The sequence below is a fragment of the Rhinoderma darwinii genome, chromosome 1 (genome assembly GCF_050947455.1).
Source record: "Rhinoderma darwinii isolate aRhiDar2 chromosome 1, aRhiDar2.hap1, whole genome shotgun sequence".
NCBI classification, from domain to species: domain Eukaryota; kingdom Metazoa; phylum Chordata; class Amphibia; order Anura; family Rhinodermatidae; genus Rhinoderma; species Rhinoderma darwinii.
In genome coordinates, this window is record NC_134687.1 from 344,418,285 (window position 1) to 344,441,713 (window position 23,429).

At 38.6% G+C, this 23,429-nt stretch overlaps 1 protein-coding gene across 6 annotated transcripts in view; it reads left to right on the forward strand.

Moving 5' to 3' along the window:
- ZNF462 (zinc finger protein 462) overlaps positions 1-9,218 on the forward strand; it is a 92,264-nt gene extending 83,046 nt beyond the window's left edge. For all 6 annotated transcript variants that reach the window (XM_075826165.1, XM_075826138.1, XM_075826127.1 and 3 more), the window contains 3 exons: positions 3,908-4,022; positions 6,221-6,332; positions 8,245-9,218. In XM_075826165.1, the coding sequence (XP_075682280.1) occupies positions 3,908-4,022; positions 6,221-6,332; positions 8,245-8,410 (393 nt within the window). In that variant the 3' untranslated portion in view covers positions 8,411-9,218. The remainder of the gene's footprint in view (positions 1-3,907; positions 4,023-6,220; positions 6,333-8,244) is intronic.
- Positions 9,219-23,429: the final 14,211 nt, after the last annotated feature.

Consider the following 23,429-nt stretch of genomic DNA (forward strand, 5'->3'; position numbering starts at 1 on the left):
GTATGGAGCGTGCTCACGGGCTAAGCTCGCTCTATACACAGCGGGTCAATCGCGATAGCGGCATTTAAATTCTTAGAATCAGGGGGGCGCCCCCTCAAACACGCCATCATGCCCCCCCCCCCCGCGACACGATCAGCCATTTACAGTGGTTGTTATGGCAGCCTAGGGGCCTAGTAAAGGCCCCCAGGTCTGCCATCTTTTTACTCCGGGGGAATTGCAGCTTGCAAAAGCACGTTCGTGTGCATGGGGCCTAAGTACCCTAGTGGGACTAAAAAACAATGTAACATAAATAAAGGTTTTACGTAAGAAAATAAAAAAATCTCCCGTTTTCACTTATCAAGTCCTTTATTATTAAAAAAATTTAAATAAACTATACATAATTGGTAGCGCCGGTCCGTAACGGCCTTAACTATTAAAATATTATAAAAAAAATATTGGAATAAAATTGGAATAAAAAGTGATCATAGTCGCATGTATCCAAAAATTGTACCAATAAAAACTACAGCTCGTCCTGCAAAAAAGTTATGGCTCCCAGAATATGACGACCCAAAAACATGATTTAAAAAAAACAAACATTATTGTGTAAAAGTAGTAAAACATATAAAAACTATATATAGATTTGGTATAGCCATAATCATGCTGACCCGCAGAATAGAGTTAACGTGCCAATTTTACAGAAAGGTGAACGCTGCATTAAAGAAAAAAACTGCGGAAATTGCATTTTTTGATCACTTTGCCTTCCAAAAAAATGAAATAAAAAGTGAACAAAAAGTCGCATGCACCCCAGAATGTTAGCAAGAAAAATGACAGCACGTCCGGAAAAAAACAGCCCTCATACAACTCTGTCTAGGAAAAAATAAAATTAGTTAAGGCTCCAATAAGTCAAGAAAGAGAAAATTTGCAGTTGTGCAGGCCCGAGGGGAACATTTCTTCTGTTTCAAGAGGCGATTTATCAAGGCCCTAAAATTAGGGAGCCAGGAAGGGGAGGGCCCAAACATATCTGCTGGAAGCGAGGGCGCCCGTATTATACCAGAACAACACATCCCAGCAAAATTTCCCAAACTGCAAAGGTGCGGAGTGTGTACCAAAAGGGGGAAGAGGAAGGACATTTATCAGTGGGACACTGGCCTGTGCAGAAAGGATTGCTTTAAAGTGTAACAAACATAATTGTTATTTTTTTTTACCCTATTATTATACCACTTAATTATGCCCTAATGTACTCTGCCCAGCTCACATATGCCCTCACATTATAACCTGAAATACCAGTAATACTCGAAACAAAACTACTACCATGCAAAATCCACGCTTCAAAAGCCAATTGGCGCTACCTCCGTTCTGAGCCCTGCCGTGTGCCCAAACAGCAGTTTACTTCCACATATATGGCATCACCATACCCAGGAGAACTCTTTTAACAATTTTTGGGGTGTGTGTCTCCAGTGGCACAAGCTGGGCACAACATATTTGCCACTGAAATGGTATGTATGGGGAAAAATTTAAATTTTTACTTTGCACCATCCGCAGCGCATTCATTTATGGAAAAGAACTGTGGGGTCAAAATGCTCACTACACCCCTTAATAAATGCCTTGAGGGGTACAGTTTCCAAAATGGAGACACCTCAGGGGTTTCTTTAATTATTTCACATCCGAGCCCCTGCAATTGTGAACCAATATTTTGTAAATCTCCAAATTAGGCCTCAACTTCACATGGTACTCTTTCACTCCTGAGTCTGGTCGAATATCCAGGCAAAAGATTATGGCCAAATTTAGGATGTTTCTAAAACCGGGAAACACAGGATAATAATTAAAGAGCTATCTTTTTATGGTGGCACAAGCTGGGCACCACATATTGGATACTAAAGTGGCCTATCTATGGAAAAATTTATATTTTCACTCTTCAACAGCCACTGCACACTAATTTATGGAAAACACCTGCGGGGTTAACATGCTCACTACACGACTAAGTGAATAACTTGAGGGGTGTAGTTTCCAAAATGTGGGCACTTCAGGGGAGTTTTCACTGTTTTGGTCCCACAGGGGCTTTGCAAATGTGACATGGTGCTAAGAAAGCAATACAGCAAAATCTGCACTCCAAAAGCCAAATGCCGCTCCTTCCCTTCTGAGCCCTGCCGTGTGTTAAAACAGCAGTTTATGACCACATATGGGGTATTTCTGTACTCTGAAGAAGTTGCTTTACAAATGTTGGGGTTCTTTTTCTCCTTTATTTGTTGAGAAAATAAAAAATTTGGAGCTAAAGCTACATCTTATTGAAAAAAAAATATATTTTTACTTTTCACTGCCCAATTCTATTAAAATCTATGAAACACCTGTGGGGTCAAAAAGCTCACTACATCCTATATAAATTACTCAAGGGGTGTAGTTTCCCAAATGGAGACACTTTTGGGGAGTTTCCACTGTACTGGTACCTTAGGGGCTTTGCAAAAGCGACATGGTGCCAAAAAACCAATATAGCAAAATATGCGCTCAAAAAGCCAAATGGCGCTCCTTCCCTTCTGAGCCCTACTGTGTGCCCAAATAGCAGTTTATGACCACATATTGGGTATTTCCGCACTCGGAAGAAATTGCTTTGAAAATGTTGGGGGGCTTTTTCTCCTTTATTCCTGAGGGAAACTATTTTTTTTTTAGCTAAAACGACATCTTATTGGAAAAAAATTAACATGTTTCATTTTCACGTCCAAATTCTAATAAAATCTATGAAACACCTGTGGGGTCAATATGCTCACTACACCCCTAGATGAATTCCTTGTAGGGTGTAGTTTACAAAATGGGGTGTTTTTTGGAGTGATTTCTTTGTTTTGGTACCGCAAGACCTCTTCAAAGCTGACTAAAATATATTCTAATAAAAAGAAGGCCCAAAAATCCACTAGGTGCTCCTTTGCTTCTGTGTCTCAGTCCAGTAGCGCATTAGGGCCACATGTGGGATATTTCTAAAAACTGCAGAATCCGCGCAATAAATATTGATTTGTGTTTTTCTGGTAACACCTTCTATGTTACAGAAAAATATTGATTAAAATTGTTTTTTGTTGCAAAAAAATTTAATTTGTAAATTTCGCCTCCACTTGCTTTAATTCCTTTGAAATGTATAAAGGGTTAAGAAACTTTCTAAATGCTGTTTTGGATACTTTGAGGCTGCACTTTTTAAAATGGGGTGATTTATGGGGGTTTCTAAAATATAAGCCCCTCAAAGCCACTTCACAAATGAATTGATCCCAAAAAAAATAGACTTTAAATTTTCTTGAAAATGTGAGAAATTTCTTCTAAACTTGTTACCTTCCTAGAAAATAAATGGATGTTCAAAAAATGTTAACTAGTAATTATTGTGTGTGCTATTCCTATCTGTCTTACAAGCAGATACATTTAAATGTAGAAAAATTCTAAATTTTGGTATTTTTCACAAATAAACACTGAATGTATCGATCAAATTTTACCTCTGACTTAAAATTACATTATCACATGGAAACATTATCGGAATTGCTAGAATAGGTGAAAGTATTCCATAGTTATTACGTCATAAAGTGACACATGAGATTTAAAAAATGAGGCTCTGTTAGAAAGGTCAAAAGTGGCCAAGAGGGAAGGGGTTAATGTAACAACTAAAAAAAACGCTGCTGAACACGCCAAAAAAATGCTTAAAAACACAGCAAAACACTGTGTGTGAATTCAAGCTAAGTGTATCAATGTTCTCTCTTGCTTTGCTCCAGTGTCAGTTAGACATGATCATGTTCGGCTCAACCTCTGACAGAAAGTAGAAATATTGAAAATTAATTTTCAGAAATAAAATGAGATACAATACAGTGACTCAAACATCAGGTTATAAATAATAAAACATGGGTTTTTGTATGATTGGCTTTGAATTTGTTTATATTGACTTTTGGTTGCTGTATTACAGGTTTGCCGTAACTTTGAACTTGTTGGATTAGTTAATTTGGATCAACTGGAGCAGATGAAAGACAAAACTGAGACGTCAAGCAGTGATGAAGAAGAAAGCGCAACTAAGACCGGAGGTGGGTTGCTCTTTAAGGTACATGACGTATTGTTAAAAAGTATCTGCACTTTAAAAAATCTTTTGATATGTCATAGAGACATATCAGAAGTCTTGAGCGATGGCAGTCCGGGTCTTGAGACACCTACCGTCAGGGAAAGAAAGATGCAGAAGTGCTCAGCTGAGCGCCTTGCACCTTCGGCTGTGATCGGTGCTCCCTGTTAGTCTGTAGATAACTCATAGACGTTCTATATGAGCCATCTTCAACCTGACAAGGAGCGCCGATCACAGCCGAAGATGCAGGGTGTTTGGCTGAGCGCTTTTGCACTTACGTTTCAGCGACAGTGGGGGTCTCAGCACCAGGATCCCACCGATCAAAACTTCTGATATGTCTCTACGACATATCTAAAGATTTTTGGAAGTGCAGATATTCTTTAGCTGCATTTAATCCAACTCCTGAGTCAAAAACAAAAAAATGTCATTACTTGACTGAAAAATTATTTATTTTATTACAAGTATAGTATTTATAAGCTTAAGTAGCATGCGAGCAGGAGACACGAGATGGGAAGGGAAAGGCGTAGGCCCACAAAATGGCGGCCATTTGGGCCTTCCCTTTCTCCCAGGACTTGCTTACAGCTAGTGATGAGGGGATTGTACAGGCTAATTAGGATGTTAGTCTCTAAATCCCGCGGGACACTCCCTGTGTCTGCTCCTGTCCTGATGATGTTTTGGGGTGTCCTTGATGTTAGGTGTACAAAGGAAGACGGGGCAGCGGTGGCAGTTAAACAGACTCTGCTTTCAGCAGACTTTACATAGTTGCAAAATGTCAGTTAGAAGTTCACACAAAATGGAGTTACAAGGTGATAAAGTCAATCTACAACACAGGGAAGTTCAAGTATGGCATTTTCCACACTATATTAGTTCTGCTCTGCTGCTGCTACCCGTGGTGGATCCCAAGAATATATGCTGTATAGGGCTTCTCTAACCCAAATTAGTACCTCTTTATCCTGTGAGGCTCTCTGGTTCTGTTCCCAATTCCTGGGCTTACTCAGCCTTACAGATTTTGTAGTCAAAGGCCCTTGTAATATTATCTTTCTCTTTTCTGCTTTATCTCCACTGCAAGCTGCTCTAGTATCATTGTTGTGTGGAAACCTGTCTTCAGGGGCTCAACTGCCACGTTCTGATCTTACATCAGCACTGGTCACTTCTGGCTCTCACCGTCAACTAGCTCCAACTGCCACTCTGAGGGGGGGGGGCACTATGTATAAAATAGACTCCTCCCACTTTCTGGAAACTTCCAGGAAAATACCAACTTGATGGCAGTATAACATCATAAAATACATTTACAATATATTGTCTCACAAGTAGTGTTTTGGAGGACACTACACTTGCCGATCCAGTTATCTTCTCTTCAACAGAGAGTAGACCCCCAAAAACCTGTCTGCACTCCTTTGAACATCAGTTAGGGAAGGGCGGTATGGTTCCTCCTGTACGCTGTCCTGGTGGTTGTACTGTCTCCTCTTTTCCAGTCATTGATTAGTCATAAACATTGTTGTTATAGTGTAAATAACACTATAATAGGAAACTCCAACTTCACATGAATGAAGGGGCCCTATTTTATCTGCACATTTCAGCTCCTGTTGCAGCTAACTGCAATTGCAAGTAAATTGGGATGCTTTGCAGTGAAACCTGGCACTATGCAGGAAATACTTGTACCATGGCCTTCTCATTCGAGCAATCTTGGGGATCCGATCGGTCGCAAAACCGTCAGTCAGCAAGTGATATTATACTCCAGTGCAGTGGTCCCCAACCAAAGCCACATAAAATTTTGAGAGATCGCAAGGAGCCACATTTAAATCATACCTCCACTTTCGCTGAAAAATTATCATAGTGCAGTGTTGTGCACTATAATCATTTTTCTAAAACAACTAAATAATATTAGCGATTCTGCTTCACGAGCTACATGAACTGTCAACACGGCCGGCAGCACTTTAGAATCCTATAGCGCTGGCGACCGTTCTGCATACGGGAGCCATGGAGACTAACTCTAGCGATATCCCGTCATCTGTCTAAACAACCCCTTTTAATTATTCTGGAAAGTGGGAACAGATCCATTCTAATCAAAACATATGACTAATGGTCGATGATAATAAAAGCTTTTTTCAGGCAAATACATGCTGAACATTATAATGAATGTTTTATATTCTGTTACTCCTGCAGAATTGTCTGACATCAAATCTACTATTCAGGATACACGTTTTCCATGTGAATTCTGTGGCAGGACTTTTATGCTCAACACTGAATGGGAACGGCATGTATTAAGACATGGCATGTAAGTCAGATATTAGAACTTAACACACAACTACACATTAAACACATACAGATGTGTCCTCCCTTAACTTTTCTCTAAAACCCACATATCACGAGATGTGTGGCACGAAATGTTAAGCAAACATGTAAAACTTTTTTTTGCTTCTGACGGATGCCATCTGTCGCCCATTGACTCCCATATTAAAAAATGTATACGTTAACATGTTGTATTGGTATCATGACAAATTGTATAACTTGAAAAAAAATTGTAAAGCAAGGACACACGTATAACAGACTGCACATCTAAATATAATTGAAATAACTTTATTATCACAATACAAAAAAAATGCAAAATTTAAAGCAAACAGGCAAAATCTAAAAACACTTAAAAATGCACAAATGTGTACTGGACCCCAGTCCTGGCCCTTGGTTAGGCCACAGGACGATCACTCATGGGAAAAAGACTGATTATATAGTATATACACCAATCAGATAGAAAACAATGTATGAGATATGCATTCCGGGTAAAAATACCCCTATGTACACAAACATGTCTCCCTGCAACGATGTATTATGTTAAAAAAAAAACTATGACAATGTATAAAACCAATGCATATACAATGTACTAATGCAGTATACCAAAATTACAATGCAAGGTATCAAACAAATGCACATACAATGTACAAATAATACATTGTTTTCTATCTGATTAGTGGTGTATGCTATATAATCAAATTGTATAACTTAACGTAATTCCAGAAAAGTTAAGGATGGACACATCATCACTGCATGTCACATTTATGATGTGTTATAACTGTTTATTGTGTGATCTCACTGTATTGTATTCGAATCTATGGAGGAATCATGATCTTTATATCTTAACCCTTTAAGGACACGGCCAATTTTGGCCTTGAGGACAGAGCCATTTTTTTAGATTTCCCTCTTTGCATCCCGACGCTCATAACTTTTTTATTTTTTGTACGACGTAGTTGTATGAGACTTTGTTTTTTGCGGGACGAGTTGTACTTTATGTAGGTACCATTTTTTGGTACAAATACATTATCGTTAAATTTCTATAAATTTTTATTTTGGCGAAATTGCAGAAAAAAAGCAGTTCCGCAGCAGTTTTAATATTTATTTTTTTTACACCATACACCGATCATCATAAATAATGTTATACATTTGTTGTACAGGTTCTTACGGTCGTGGCCATACCAAAAATGTCTCTATTATTTCATGTTTTGGGACTTATATTTTAAAAAGTTTATTATAAAAAAATGTGTGTTTCTGTGTATTTTTTTATTTATTTATTTATTTATTATTAATTTTTTTTTACATTCATTTAACTTTTTTTTTTAATCCCATAAAGGGATTTATCATTTTTATTTTTATTTTGTAACTGTAATGTACTGGCATATATCTATATGCCAGTACATTAGCCTGTTACTGATCGTACACAGGCAGTTGTTAGGGCATACCTCAGTATGCCCTAACAACAGGAAATATGTTCAGACATCCCTGGGGTCCTTCAATGGACTCTGGGCTGTCTGGCCATATGAGTTGTGGGCTTTGATCGCGTCACAGTTATCTTCTGTGACGCGATCAAAGTGCAGTCCCCCCTCCTTGAACGCCGCGATCAGCTTTCATCGCGGCGTTCAAAGGGTTAACGGCGGAGAGAAGATGTTTCTCTCCTCTCCGCTGTCAGAGCGGGGCCGTGGCTGTGTATTACAGCCGTTGCCCCGATCTCGATCGCCTGCAGAAACGAGAATGCTCGTCCTAATCGCGAAGTACTCGCCGCTCAGGACGTGCATTCTCGTCCTGTCTCGGCAACCAGTTAATATAAACTTTGTGCTCTTGTATAACTTTCTGTAAAGGTATGTTATCTGTTATATTAGACTTTTCTATGCAGTTCTGATGAGTCCTTTTATTTACAGGACTGTTGGCGGAGAGCAGAATGCGAGCATGGAAATCAGAATGCCAAAAGAAAATCTTGGGGAAACTTATAGCAACATAAAACATGTGGATGAAAGAACAATAGATACTTCACAACAAACTAGAACCTCATGTTTTAAAAACTTAATGGTGGCCAAAAAAGAATAAGTACTTCTGGAGATGTGACTAGGACTTGCTTGAACATTGATACAACTGGTTAAAGTACACAAAAAGCTGCTTTTAGGACTTTAAACATCAGTTTTGTTTATTCCAAGCACTGGTACTCATGCAAGTGTATGTATATATTTCACGTTCATTTATTTAAACAAGGAATTGAGTTGCTCTGAGGAATCACTACACATCTTGTTTGTTCATACTTTTTTAAATGAACTATTGTGACGCAGGACTAATAAAACAACTATAAAACTCTTGCGCAAACATTTCTCATAGGAATGACTAGTACGTTGTGACAAAAAGAAAAGAATCGCCGTTTTTGGACATCTTTTTAATACCAGCTTTCCATACTATTGAAAACGTTCTAGAGACATAAAAGACAAGCATTACAGTTTTCCTCTTTTACTACGGTGGTCACCAAAATTCCTAGTACCTCAAGAAAAAAAAATGTTCCAAGGGAATTCTCAGCATTTACCCATGCTGCTTTTCAAAGCGGATGAATGTCGAGGAGGCTTATGGGAATGGAGAACAAAAATAACTGAATGCGTGCAAATAGTTAAGATGTCATTCTTGATAATCTTTTCACGAGCTTTGTCTTAAAAATATACTGTGACTATTTTTTTTTTTTATATGTAAAATAGAAATGGTTACAAAAAGTTAAACAAAAATGTTAAAATCCGTTTGTGAATGATCACTTTTTTTTAGGAATTGGTAGGCTATTCCAGTCTGTTTTCATGCTGACTATTTGCTTTGCCTGCTGAGTCATTTCGGTTTGGTATTTCAATAAACAAAAACAGCACAATTCTGGGTTTACCATTTCGATTTCTGTGCTGCAATATGTCTGTCTGGCATTTTCTATTAATTCTCAGACATTTATACAAGCCTATCCGATACTTACATTTCTCTAAAGAGGTCTAGTACATTTCAAACCTTTATTTTCAGATTGTTAATGTTCTTTGTCTAGAGAAAAAAAAAAGTTCAAGAATACATTTTCTGTTCTTACTGATAAGATACCAAAAAGTAAAGTAAGTTTTTTCAACCTACATCTATACGGCAAACATGTGTTTAAAAGTTTAACTGCATTTCAAATTTTGGAATTCAAGCGACACAACCCACCAATACGTAAAACATCTGGTTAATCTATTTTGTGCAAAGTGTAGATTTTTTTCCCTTGTAATTTATGTTGTACTTTTTTCTTAGCAATTTTTTAAGTTTTTTTTTTTTGTATATTATTGTTATACTTCCTATTTAAGTAATGTTCATTCAACTGCTAGCATGGCGCTCATTCTTGAGTTGCTGTAATATATCCCTACCTCATTCCTTCTCTTGTGATCTGTAATCATTTCAGGTTTACCCTGCTGGAAACTTTGTAAAACAAATTGTGTGTTTTGGAGCTTGGCATAAAATCATTATATATAGAATATATAATGCATAATTTTTTGGCAGACTTTCAAAATGAATAATTTATACTTGAGAGCCACAACTACATTATACTTAGTAAGAAAATGAAGACCTTTGCAGATATGTTTGAAGACATGTGCAAAGAAAAAAAATGGGGTTACTCAGCCAATCTATCTGAATATACAATCGTTTTAGTACAGTTGTAAAAATCACCAACACCACAACATTTTGTATACACTTGAATTTAAAAATATCCATTTGACTTCTCATATTGAGTCAACCAGGCCCTAACGAAAGCAGGATTTAGCTGATGACAACTGTCATCTCGCAACTGGACATTTTGAGGAGTATCTTAATGTTGACTTAGTTTCATCAAGGCCCGGCTGAAATGTTACGATGCAACGAGGGGTTTGCGATTTCAAACTGCAATTTCCAAACAAGTTCTTTTGGTATTTTCTATTAACAATGAAACTTGCCACTTGCGAATTAGTTTTCTTTTCAAGCACCTTCTACCTATTGTACGAATGGAGTAGTTACCAAAAATGAGTTGCGTGTGTTTATCACTACTTTATTTTTTTAAGTAGCCTGTAAATATTGTAATTCATTTCAATTTGCTTTGCTAACCTCTCAATTAAACTATGGGACCATTATCCTTTTCAACAAATTGTCATTTCCTTTCTTATTCTATGCAAATATTAGAAAATACAATTTTTACTGTCCACAGTGCTAAAGGGGTTTTCTTGTTTAAGGTTAATAATTCTTAATCACTGTATAAACAAAGAGTTATGCAACCTTCTAATAAACTTTGTGTTTTAATTCCTCACAAATTTTAAAAAAGCAAACCAGCAATGTTTTTTTTATTTTTTTGCCTATGTGGTACAGCATAGGCTTTTATTAATCCCTTAATGGCCGTGTCGGGCAATTTACATTTTTTCATTTTCGTTTTTTCCTCCCCTTCTGAAAGCCATAACTTTTTTTTTTTCGTGGACATATCTGTATGAGGACTTGTTTCGTTTTTACGGCTCCGAGTATGCAGTAAAAACGACATGTTCACTTTATTCTATGAGTTGATATGATTACGCCGATACCAAATTTATATGTTTTTTTAAATAAAAAAAATAATTAAACAATGATAAATATAAAAAACTATTTGTTAAAAAGAAAATTGTTTTCTGTCGCCATATTCTGTGAGCCATCACTTTTTTATTTTTCCGTCGATTGAGCCGTATGACGGCTTATTTTTTGAGTGGTGAGCTGCAATTTATATTGGTACCATTTTGGGGTACATGCGACTTTTTGATAACTTTTTATAAAAAAAATTTGGGGCGTTAAGGTGACGAAATAACAGCAATTTGGGAGTTTTAAATAATTTTTTACGGTGTTCACCGAGAAGGTTAAATAAACTATATTGTAATAGTTTTGACTTTTACGGATGCGACGATACCAGTTATGTTAACTTTTATTTTTTTTAACATTTCTTTAGAAAAAATGGGAAGTTTTTTTTTTTAACTTTTAAAGGGGTTTTCCCATGAGGGACATTTATGACATATCCACAGGATATGTCATAAATGTCAGATACATGCGGGTCCCACCTCTGGGAACCGAACCTGAACCGAACCTATCTCTAGAACAGGGCTCCCTAAACCCCGTTCTAGCTTTTTGTGCTTACGTTGAATCCTGGCCACTTCCTGATTACATGGTCGGTACATGGTAACTCGCTGAGCTACACTGTTTCCGTAAGTCCCATAGTAGTGAATGCCAGTTACGGAAGCAGCGTTGCATGCGAGCTACGCTGTTTCCATAACTACTATCCAGTTCTATGGGAGTTACGGAAACAGCGTAGCTCAGCGAGTTACGCTGTTTCCTATAACTCTTGACCATGTAATCAGTGTGGCCGTGAGGCAGCGTGAGCACAAAAAGCTAGAACGGGGTTTAGGGGGCCCCGTTCTAGAGATAGTTTTGGGACCCGCATCTATCTGACATTTATGACATATCCTGTGGATATTTCAAAGAAGTAGTAGGACAACAGCACACGTCTTCAAATCATCAAAGTGGTTTTATTGTCAAGACATCCACAAACGACAGGCAACGTTTCGACCCATAGTGAGTGAGGGGTCTTTGTCAAGCCTAACATCATGTCTAAAAACATCGTTATAAATAGGTGAATACAAATGATCACATGGTCCATTCTAACCAGTGAAAATCGTGAACCTGGTCTCCCAGGTGAAGCATACATTAGTCTTAATGACATTCTTCAAATAGTTATATAATCCTCAAAAAAGTGTAAAAATGCAACATACAGTACATCTTCAATACATCATCAACAACAATATGTCAGTCACTGTTGTTGTAATGGAAAAATGAAGGAGGGAAGTTCACCACACTCCAGGTTCCAGTTACGATCCTAGAGCGCTACTGCGCTTGCTCCGCAAACAGTCGTCTCTGCTGCACAAATAGAAACCAGCATTTGATCAAAAAAGAATCACAATCGGATATACGTAGATATAATAATATCCTCAATCATGACAAGAATCCATCGAACTATAGCTATATTTCTATGCAATTTGAGGCAAACTCAATTCGGTTGTTATGGAAGCCTTCACTATGTGATGATAAGTCACGTGTGAATAGGTCTCCGAAGAGTCAGAAAAAGGGGGAAGAGGTCAGGTTATTACTGCTTCATAATATAGATCACAAAGTGATAACATTATCAAATAATCTATTGTGTTAAATCGCCTACATAAATTAGATCACTGAAGTGATCAAAAAAACTTTTTGGGGAATGCTCGTAACATCTGTCCGACGAATTACATCGGACAATTATACCGCAAAAGAAACACAAGATTATAGAATGATGATCAAACATCATCTGTGCCCTCCCTATTTGGGTCCCTCTAACCTCAAAATCAATGCACAAAAACTCCCGATGGATGCAAACATGAGAGGAGCCACTATACTCTTCATTCTGGTCATACATCCGCTGGTGTGTGGTGAATAAGCCTCCATCAAGAATATTCTCAAACTGTAAGAAATATTCAGAATATGTTTAAAAAAACATACTGAAAACAAGAAGATGAAAAATGGATGCAATAAAATTTATCCAAGAAATCACCCATCATGTGTACATTGTTAATAAAAATTTTTGAAAACAGCAATGGGATCTCAGAGTCCAGGTATTATCTTATATTCTAGATTCAAGCCTTTGGGGTATAGGGAATCTAATTCAAAGATCCAACGTAATTCCTTCTTTTTCAATAGCTTCTGTCTATCCCCTCCCCTCCTGAGTACTGGGACACAATCTATTACCCTAAATCTCAATTGATTTAACTGATGATTTTTCTCAATAAAATGCCTCGGTAATGGAAGTTCCATCATTTTCTTCCTGATTGTACTTTTATGCTTATTAATTCTCAATTTAATAGGCATAGTTGTCTCTCCTATGTAAATTAATGAACAGGGACATGTGATCATATATACAACGAAATCTGAATTGCACGTAAATCTATGTCCGATATTGAAGACCTTCCCAGTGTATGGGTGCTGAAATTTATTCCCTTTCAAAATATTATTGCAATTGCAACAATTCAAACATGGAAAATTTCCATTTTTAGGGGAGCAAAGTAGTGATTGTGTGTTTTTCTTCCTGCTTCCCACGTCTGACTTAACCAATGTATCTCTGATATTCTTAGTCCTCCGATATGACATAATAGGTGGTGTTCTCAACGTGTCAATCTCATTATGCCCCTTGGACACTATTGGCCAATTCTTTCGCAGAATATTGCCTATGCGACCACTCAGCATTCGTCGGACAGATGTTACGAGCATTCCCCAAGAAGTTTTGATCACTTCAGTGATCTAATTTATGTAGGCGATTTAACACAATAGATTATTTGATAATGTTATCACTTTGTGATCTATATTATGAAGCAGTTATAACCTGACCTCTTCCCCCTTTTTCTGACTCTTCGGAGACCTATTCACACGTGACTTATCATCACATAGTGAAGGCGTCCATAACAACCGAATTGAGTTTGCCTCAAATTGCATAGAAATATAGCTATAGTTCGATGGATTCTTGTCATGATTGAGGATATTATTATATCTACGTATATCCGATTGTGATTCTTTTTTGATCAAATGCTGGTTTCTATTTGTGCAGCAGAGACGACTGTTTGCGGAGCAAGCACAGTAGCGCTCTAGGATCGTAACTGGAACCTGGAGTGTGGTGAACTTTCCTCCTTCATTTTTCCATTACAACAACAGTGACTGACATATTGTTGTTGATGATGTATTGAAGATGTACTGTATGTTGCATTTTTACACTTTTTTGAGGATTATATAACTATTTGAAGAATGTCATTAAGACTAATGTATGCTTCACCTGGGAGACCAGGTTCACGATTTTCACTGGTTAGAATGGACCATGTGATCATTTGTATTCACCTATTTATAACGATGTTTTTAGACATGATGTTAGGCTTGACAAAGACCCCTCACTCACTATGGGTCGAAACGTTGCCTGTCGTTTGTGGATGTCTTGACAATAAAACCACTTTGATGATTTGAAGACGTGTGCTGTTGTCCTACTACTTCTTTGAAATTTACATCATGCCGGAGTGGGTTTGCCTGGCTTGACAGCGTGCACCGCATCATACTCGGGAATAGTGCTGCTTCAAAAATCCCTTTTTTCTTGATATCAAACCACAGAAGCGTGCATTTTGGAGGATGAATCCGAATCCACCTAGTGTCATGGGTTTGATTCCCCGAGATACTACTGCACCAACTTTACAAGGTATGTCAAAGACATTTGCATACAGCAATGAAGATGCGTTGAGGATTGTACAGAGTGCAACTTATGATTCAGCGTTTCTAAGTACTCCATCAATGGATGCCTTAAAGAGGCAATATGAAAGTGAAGCTAAAAGAAAGATTTCACTGGAGCTACATTTATCCACATTATTGGAGTACTACAAGGCACAGAGAATCCCCAGAGGCTTAAGATCACATCTACGCCCGAATCTGTTTCCTAATAATGAATACTTTTGTACGAAGTTCGAACACATATCCAATAAATATGCCTTTGATTTGATACTTCTCAATGTGGAATATCTGCAATCAGAAATCGTATAGATTGAAAACAAATTGAAGGAAGTTGAAGCATCAATCGTTCAATCCTCTAATGAGCAGACCTTTGGTTCTCTAAAGGAGAAAATCTCCATTAATTTGGATAGAGTGAAGACCGAGATAGAGAGAACGAAAAGAGATAAGTGGCATCGTGATCTGGAGGACTATCGAAATGGAAAAATTAATAATTGGCAAAACATCAATACATATGGTCCTTCCCAGAGACGGATAAAACCAAGGAAATTGGGGAGTGGCAATCTTCTATACACCACAGGTGATTCTGATTCAACCGATGACGCCAATCATGTGCCTTTTTTAGACAAAGGTCCACTTGGAAGCATGGACGGTCTAGTAGGGGTGGACGGAAGCATCAATGACAACGCAAGAGGCCGATTCTGTTCGAGATCGAGACCCCCAATGAGGAGGAATCCTCCAAGAACGAAAACATAGTGGTAAATATTTTGTCTATAGATCTTACGAATGACCAACTACAAGTGTTACAGAAGGGTCTATCATTTTGTCTTGATACTAATGTGGATTGGTTCCAATTAGATCTTGACCTAAAAAGATTTTTAAACGTCTGAACCTTAAAATAATGTTTTCTAAAGAAAATGATACTGTCTGTGATAAAATTGATTCCAATTGTATGTTTCAGTCTAACAAATTGGGTCTTAGAGCAACTAGTACATATATGCCTCCCTCTAGCCCAGTCATTGACACATTCTCAAAGATTGTGCTAGATGAGATTAGGATATTAAAAGAGAGCACCATTCATGATACAAGGATTAATTTGAATCTTACAAATAAGTAAAGGAAGGCTTTGAAGGAACTTATGAGTAATAAGGAGATTACCATAAAGCAGGCCGACAAAGGTGGGGCTACGGTCATTTTGGATAGCATTAAATATGAATCTGAGATTTATAGTCAACTGGCAGATAGTGAGATATATCAATTGCTACCTAGAGACCCTAAGTCAGAGTTACTGAAAGAGATTAAAGGGATTATTGATGTTGCAGTGGAACAAGGTATTATTGACCAACAATTAGGGAAGTTTCTGAAGGTGGAGGAACCAATCACTCCAATATTATATACACAACCTAAGATTCATAAAAATTTGCATGCCCCCCCCAGGCAGACCTATTGTGTCGGGGAGAGGTTACATTTTTAACAATATCGCAATTTTTCTTGATAAAGTCCTGAGAGAACATGTTTTGAAGGCCTCGTCTTATATTAAAGACACAACAGATTTTTTGAATAAATTACAGCATATTGAGGCTAGAGGTCCCGTATTACTTGTATCATTTGATATTGTATCCTTGTATACTAGCATTGAACACAATAGAGGTTTAAGGGCAGTAGAGAAATGTCTCGCCAGCACCGGATGTGACCCAGGGTGTAGACGCTTCATCCTCCAGCTGTTGGAGCTGGTACTAGGGAGGAATTATTTCCTCTTTGGTGACCAGTTCTATCTACAGCTAAGGGGGGCGGCGATGGGGTCCAATGTGGCCCCAACGTATGCGAACATCTTTATGTCCACCTTTGAGGAGGAGCATGTCTACACCTCCCCATTTATGGGCCACATCCGCTGCTGGTGGAGATTTATTGATGACATTTTTGTCATATGGGAGGGTGATAGGTTGTGTCTAGATCAATTCTTGTTAGAACTTAACACTCATATTCCAGCTCTTAAATTTACAATGGTTTGCTCTGACCGAGAGTTACAATTTTTGGACACATTGGTACAATGGAAAGATGGAGTATTTTCCACAGACTTATTTGTGAAACCCACAGACAGAAACAATCTCCTCTTATATAGCAGTAACCATCCTAGACACATGATTGAGTCTTTACCATGGAGTCAACTACTGAGAGTAGATAGAATTGTGTCAGACACTACACAAAAACAAATTAGGTTGACTCAGATGTGCAATAAATTTAAGAGGAGAGGTTATCCTAGGAATCTTGTGCAGAAACATAAGGACAGACTAGACAATGGTTTGGAGTCCAAAATCAAGAGTACACAAGCTGAACGTATACCGTTCATCTCAACCTTTGGCAATCTGAGTGGTCGCATAGGCAATATTCTGCGAAAAAATTGGCCAATAGTGTCCAAGGGGCATAATGAGATTGACACGTTGAGAACACCACCTATTATGTCATATCGGAGGACTAAGAATATCAGAGATACATTGGTTAAGTCAGACGTGGGAAGCAGGAAAAAAAACAAACAATCACTACTTTGCCCCCCTAAAAATGGAAATTTTCCATGTTTGAATTGTTGCAATTGCAATAATATTTTGAAAGGGAATACATTTCAGCACCCATACACTGGGAAGGTCTTCAATATCGGACATAGGTTTACATGCAATTCAGATTTCGTTGTATATATGATCACATGTCCCTGTTCATTAATTTACATAGGAGAGACGACTATGCCTATTAAATTGAGAATTAATAAGCATAAAAGTACAATCAGGAAGAAAATGATGGAACTTCCATTACCGAGGCATTTTATTGAGAAAAATCATCAGTTAAATCAATTGAGATTTAGGGTAATAGATTGTGTCCCGATACTCAGGAGGGGAGGGGATAGACAGAAGCTATTGAAAAAGAAGGAATTACGTTGGATCTTTGAATTAGATTCCCTATACCCCAAAGGCTTGAATCTAGAATATAAGATAATACCTGGACTCTGAGATCCCATTGCTGTTTTTAACATTTTTTATTAACAATGTACACGATGGGTGATTTCGTGGATAAATTTTATTGCATCTATTTTTCATCTTCTTGTTTTCATGATGTCTTTCTAAACATATTCTGAATATTTCTTACAGTTTGAGAATATTCTTGATGGAGGCTTATTCACCACACACCAGCGGATGTATGACCAGAATGAAGAGTATAGTGGCTCCTCTCATGTTTGCATCCATCGGGAGTTTTTGTGCATTGATTTTGAGTTTATAGGGACCCAAATAGGGAGGGCACAGATGATGTTTGATCATCATTCTATAATCTTGTGTTTCTTTCGCGGTATAATTGTCTGATGTAATTCGTCGGACAGATATTACGAGCATTCCCCAAAAAGTTTTTTTGATCACTTCAGTGATCTAATTTATGTAGGCGATTTAACACAATAGATTATTTGATAATGTTATCACTTTGTGATCTATATTATGAAGCAGTAATAACCTGACCTCTTCCCCCTTTTTCTGACTCTTCGGAGACCTATTCACACGTGACTTATCATCACATAGTGAAGGCTTCCATAACAACCGAATTGAGTTTGCCTCAAATTGCATAGAAATATAGCTATAGTTCGATGGATTCTTGTCATGATTGAGGATATTATTATATCTACGTATATCCGATTGTGATTCTTTTTTGATCAAATGCTGGTTTCTATTTGTGCAGCAGAGACGACTGTTTGCGGAGCAAGCGCAGTAGCGCTCTAGGATTGTAACTGGAACCTGGAGTGTGGTGAACTTCCCTCCTTCATTTTTCCATTACAACAACAGTGACTGACATATTGTTGTTGATGATGTATTGAAGATGTACTGTATGTTGCATTTTTACACTTTTTTGAGGATTATATAACTATTTGAAGAATGTCATTAAGACTAATGTATGCTTCACCTGGGAGACCAGGTTCACGATTTTCACTGGTTAGAATGGACCATGTGATCATTTGTATTCACCTATTTATAACGATGTTTTTAGACATGATGTTAGGCTTGACAAAGACCCCTCACTCACTATGGGTCGAAACGTTGCCTGTCGTTTGTGGATGTCTTGACAATAAAACCACTTTGATGATTTGAAGACGTGTGCTGTTGTCGTACTACTTCTTTGAAATTTACATCGTGCCGGAGTGGGTTTGCCTGGCTTGACAGCGTGCACCGCATCATACTCGGGAATAGTGCTGCTTCAAAAATCCTTTTTTTCTTGATATCCTGTGGATATGTCATAAATGTCCCTCTTTAATATATATTTTTTTACTACTAAAAACTAGGGATGCACGATGCATCGAAACTTCGATACTGGTTTCGATACTCTGCATCCCCAAATGGTTCGATACCGTTATTTCATGTATTTCGATACTTTGTGCGGTCGCACAGCTCAGTATTGTAACACATGAATGTATCAGAGCGGGGCTGCGATTGTGTAATACAGCCATTGCCCCGCTCCTGAATCCCGACAAGTGCGCGGGGTCAGGATGATGCGATGCGGCCAGCGCTGCACTAACGAGCGGTGGCACTGAAGACAGAACATGGCGGGCGCACTGCAAAACACCACCATGTTCTGTCCTCAGTGCCTGAACCGCCGCTCATTAGTGCAGTGCCAGCCGCATCTCCTCATGCTGACCGCGCACGCACTTCCTGTCATGAGCGGAGCAATGACTGTATTACACAGCCGCAGCCCCGCTCTATAAAGGCGAAGATCAGAGAAACCTCTCATCTCCGCCGTTATTCCCCTGAATGCTGCGATCACAGCGGACTGCAGCATTCAGGGGAAAATGAGAAGGGGGATGCCCCTTGGATCGCGTCACAGGGAATTCCTGTGACGCGATTGAGGGACATACCATATATGGGCAGACAGCCCAGGGTCCATTGAAGGATCCCAGGGCTGTCCTTCCATATTTCCTGTTGTTAGGGCATACTTAGGTATGTCCTAACTGCCTGTGTACTATCAGTACACAGGCTAATGTACTGTAATATAGATATATGCCAGTACATTAAAGTTTAAAAAATAATGTAAAAACATAAAGTAATGTTAAATGTAAAAAAAATACACATACACCTTTTTTACAATAAACAATAAAATAAGTCTCAATACATAAAATATACACATATTCAGTATTGGTGCGGCCATAATAACCTGCACAACAATTTTTTTGCATCATTTATGATGTGTACGCTGTAAAAAAAACAAAAAAACAGCTTTCACTTATTAATGTGAGGCACGAGTTGTGATGATGAATTTAACCTCCATGTGCCTCACATTAATAGTAATTAACCCCATCATGTACCTTATACATTAACCCATTATGACTGAGAAACATGATGGGGTTAATTACTATTAATGTGAGGCACGTGGAGGTTAAATTCATCATCACAACTTGTGCCTCACATCAGAAAATGGAAGAACTTTTTTTTATTATTATTACTGTTGGCAAAGTATCGAATTGGTATCGAAATCGCAATACTAAACGAAGTATCGGTATCGAAGTCCAAATTCTGGTATCGTGACATCCCTACTAAAAACCTGTATTCAATGTGATGCAGCTTAGCCTATCTCCTGCTTGTATAAGTTCTTACACAGCAAATTGAACAACATTGCACCCCCGATCCCTTAAATCGGGCATAAATGATCTCTTCAACAGAACTTAATGCAAAGGGGACATACAGAGGGACAAGCAGGGTGGAGCTTGGTTCGGAGGGGAGTGGTCTGAGTGCTGCAGGAGGTATTTGATTGGTGATGATGTAATCCTGTAGTTCACAGGAGGTCAGACAAACAGGAAAGAATAGCAACTGGGAAATTAGCAGCACCAGATAACTATCTACATTATAGTAGTGCTTGCTTCAGATGATCAGATCCACAGTTCTTGTAATCCAAAAAATAGAGCGAGACAGCTCTAGGGTGAAGTACGCAGGACCGTTGAAAAGAAGTGCTGTCTTGCTCTATTTTTTTACACAGGAGAAACTGACCTGTTCACCCATGGGAGCATGGTCTATATTGGTGGTCACAGCTGCTTAAAACGAAAGGGTTTAAAATATATAGATGCAACTGAGCTGGGAAGACACAAATAACACTGCTAGAATAATGCTAGTGAGTTAGCATGATATGCGCAAAAAAAAACCCGTTTGCCAGAGTGCTTATTTAAGATATTAGTTTGCTGTCAGTAAATGAGAACACTCTTTTTGACATTCAGGCTGGGTTCACACGACCTATTTTCAGGCGTAAACAAGGCGTATTATGCCTCGTTTTATGCCTGAAAATAGTGCTACAATACGTCGGCAAACATCTGCCCATTCATTTGAATGGGTTTGCCGACGTACTGTGCAGACGACCTGTAATTTACGCGTCGTCGTTTGACAGCTGTCAAACGACGACGCGTAAATTGACTGCCTCGGCAAAGAAGTGCAGGGCACTTCTTTGCCACGTAATTTGAGCTGTTCTTCATTGAACTCAATGAAGCACAGCTCAAGATTTACGAGCGTCTCAGACGCCTCGTAAAATACGAGGAGGAGCTTTTACGGCTGAAACGAGGCAGCTGTTTTCTTCTGAAAACAGGCTGTCAATTCAGCCGTAAAAGCAAGCTAGCGTGTGAACATACCCTTACGGGCTTTGAACTGGTAGATAACTAGTCCATTAAGCTAAGTGGATACAATTATGTCCAGTCTAGGCTAAATACATCAGCAGCTGCTGCACAAATCTCTCTTAGGGCTTGTCCACACACAACGGAATTGCTGCAGAAAATTTCCATTGAAAAACGCAGACATTCCGCTACGGAGAAAACACCATTTCCTGCGTTTTTATGGCAGAAAATGGTGCATATTTTTCTGCGTTTTTCACAATGTTAGGAGATGGAGACATCGCCTCTGAAAAACGCAGCAATTCTGGCCACTTTCCGCAGCAGGAATTGACATGCTGGGGTCCGAAAAATACGCACCGCAGGTCAATTTCTGCTCAGAATTTTTACGCAGCATCTGGATGAGATTTGTTAAATCTCATCCGCTATTCTGCTACTGTATTCTGCTACGTTTTTTCCGTCCGAAATTCCGGCTGAAAAAAATGCGGCAATTTTGTAGCATGTGGACGAGCCCTTATAGTTTGCTGCAATGTAATTGTGTAGTCGCACACGATAGATTTTGTTGCAGAAATTTTCTGCGACTTAAAATCTGTTTCATTCATCTGAATGAGGTTGTTTCTGCATCAGTTATATAAAATTCTATAAATTCCATTCAAATGAATGGAACTAGTTTTTCATTCGAAGAAAATGTCTGCAAGAAAAGCTGCAACATGCATCCTTAGGCCGGGTTCCCACACAGCGTAAACACTGCGGGATTTCCACAATGGAAATCTGTGAAGAATTTCCGCAGCATTTTGCAAATCTCATGCCCACGCTGCGGAAATTAATCGCAGATAAGTCGTGTAGAAATTGTTCTGTGGTGCGACTTTCAAATCCGCAGCATGCCAATTTATTCTGCGTATTTTGTGCAGAATTTCCTCGTTTGGCCATTAGACTCTAATGGGGAACATAAATTCCAAACAAAAAGTCGCAAGTTGAGTTGTATACCTATAAGAAAAATATTCTGCAAAGCAAGAACTGGAGAAAACTGTCTAAGTTGCAGAATATTTTTCGATTAGGCAGACATTGTAGTATACCACAGTGTATACACCACGTGTGTATGCAAACGCCCCCGTGCGCAGGGCCACAGCCGTAATCCCGGTCCGTGATTACGGCTACGGCCGGCCGTGGACATTCACCCGCATTTTCAGGCCGTGCTCCCATTTTAAAGTTTGGTAGCACCATCCGTAAAATAAAAAAATAGGACGTCCTATTTTTTGCGGAGCCTTTCTACAATATACGGGAAGATGTCCATGGGCAATAGAAATGAATGGGTTCGTACTTTGATCCGCAAATACGGCCGTGTGCATGGAGCCTCTGGAGTCCAGGCTGTTTAGCTCAGAGAACATCGTCTAGACTGAATACAATAGCATCCACTTCTCAGCTTAGAGCAGGACTAGCTATGTAGGGTCTGTAGCCTCTGCATATAAACAAGAGTGTTCTCATTCACTGACAGCAAACTAATATATTGAAAATGGTGAATAATTTAAACATAAATTTTATTAGAAAGTTGTAGAACTTTTTATTTATGTAGCGACTAAGCTTTATTTATATTAAACCAGCAAACCTCTTTAAAGCATACTTCTTGTAAGATATTTTTCTTTAAGGGTATGTGCACACGATGAGAGGCTTTTACGTCTGAAAAGACAGACTGTTTTCAGGAGAAAACAGCTGCCTCGTTTCAGACGTAAAAGCTCCTCCTCGTATTATGCAAGGCGTCTGTGACGCTCGTAAATCTTGAGCTGCTCTTCATTGACTTCAATGAAGAACGGCTCAAATTACGTTGCAAAGAAGTGCCCTGCACTTCTTTGCCGAGGCAGTCAATTTACGCGTCGTCGTTTGACAGCTGTCAAACGATAACGCGTAAATGACAGGTCGTCTGCACAGTACGTCGGCAAACCCATTCAAATGAATGGGCAGATGTTTGCCGACGTATTGTAGCCGTATTTTCAGACGTAAATCGAGGCATAATACGCCTCGTTTACACCTGAAAATAGGTCGTGTGAACCCAGCCTAAATGGTGCAGTAACCATTAAATAATGTAATAGTCTGATGGTTTTATTAGCCATTTCTGCAGCATTCGTCTGATATTTTCCCCCATTTGTTCCATTAAAGAGTACCAGATGCTTGACTCTTTCT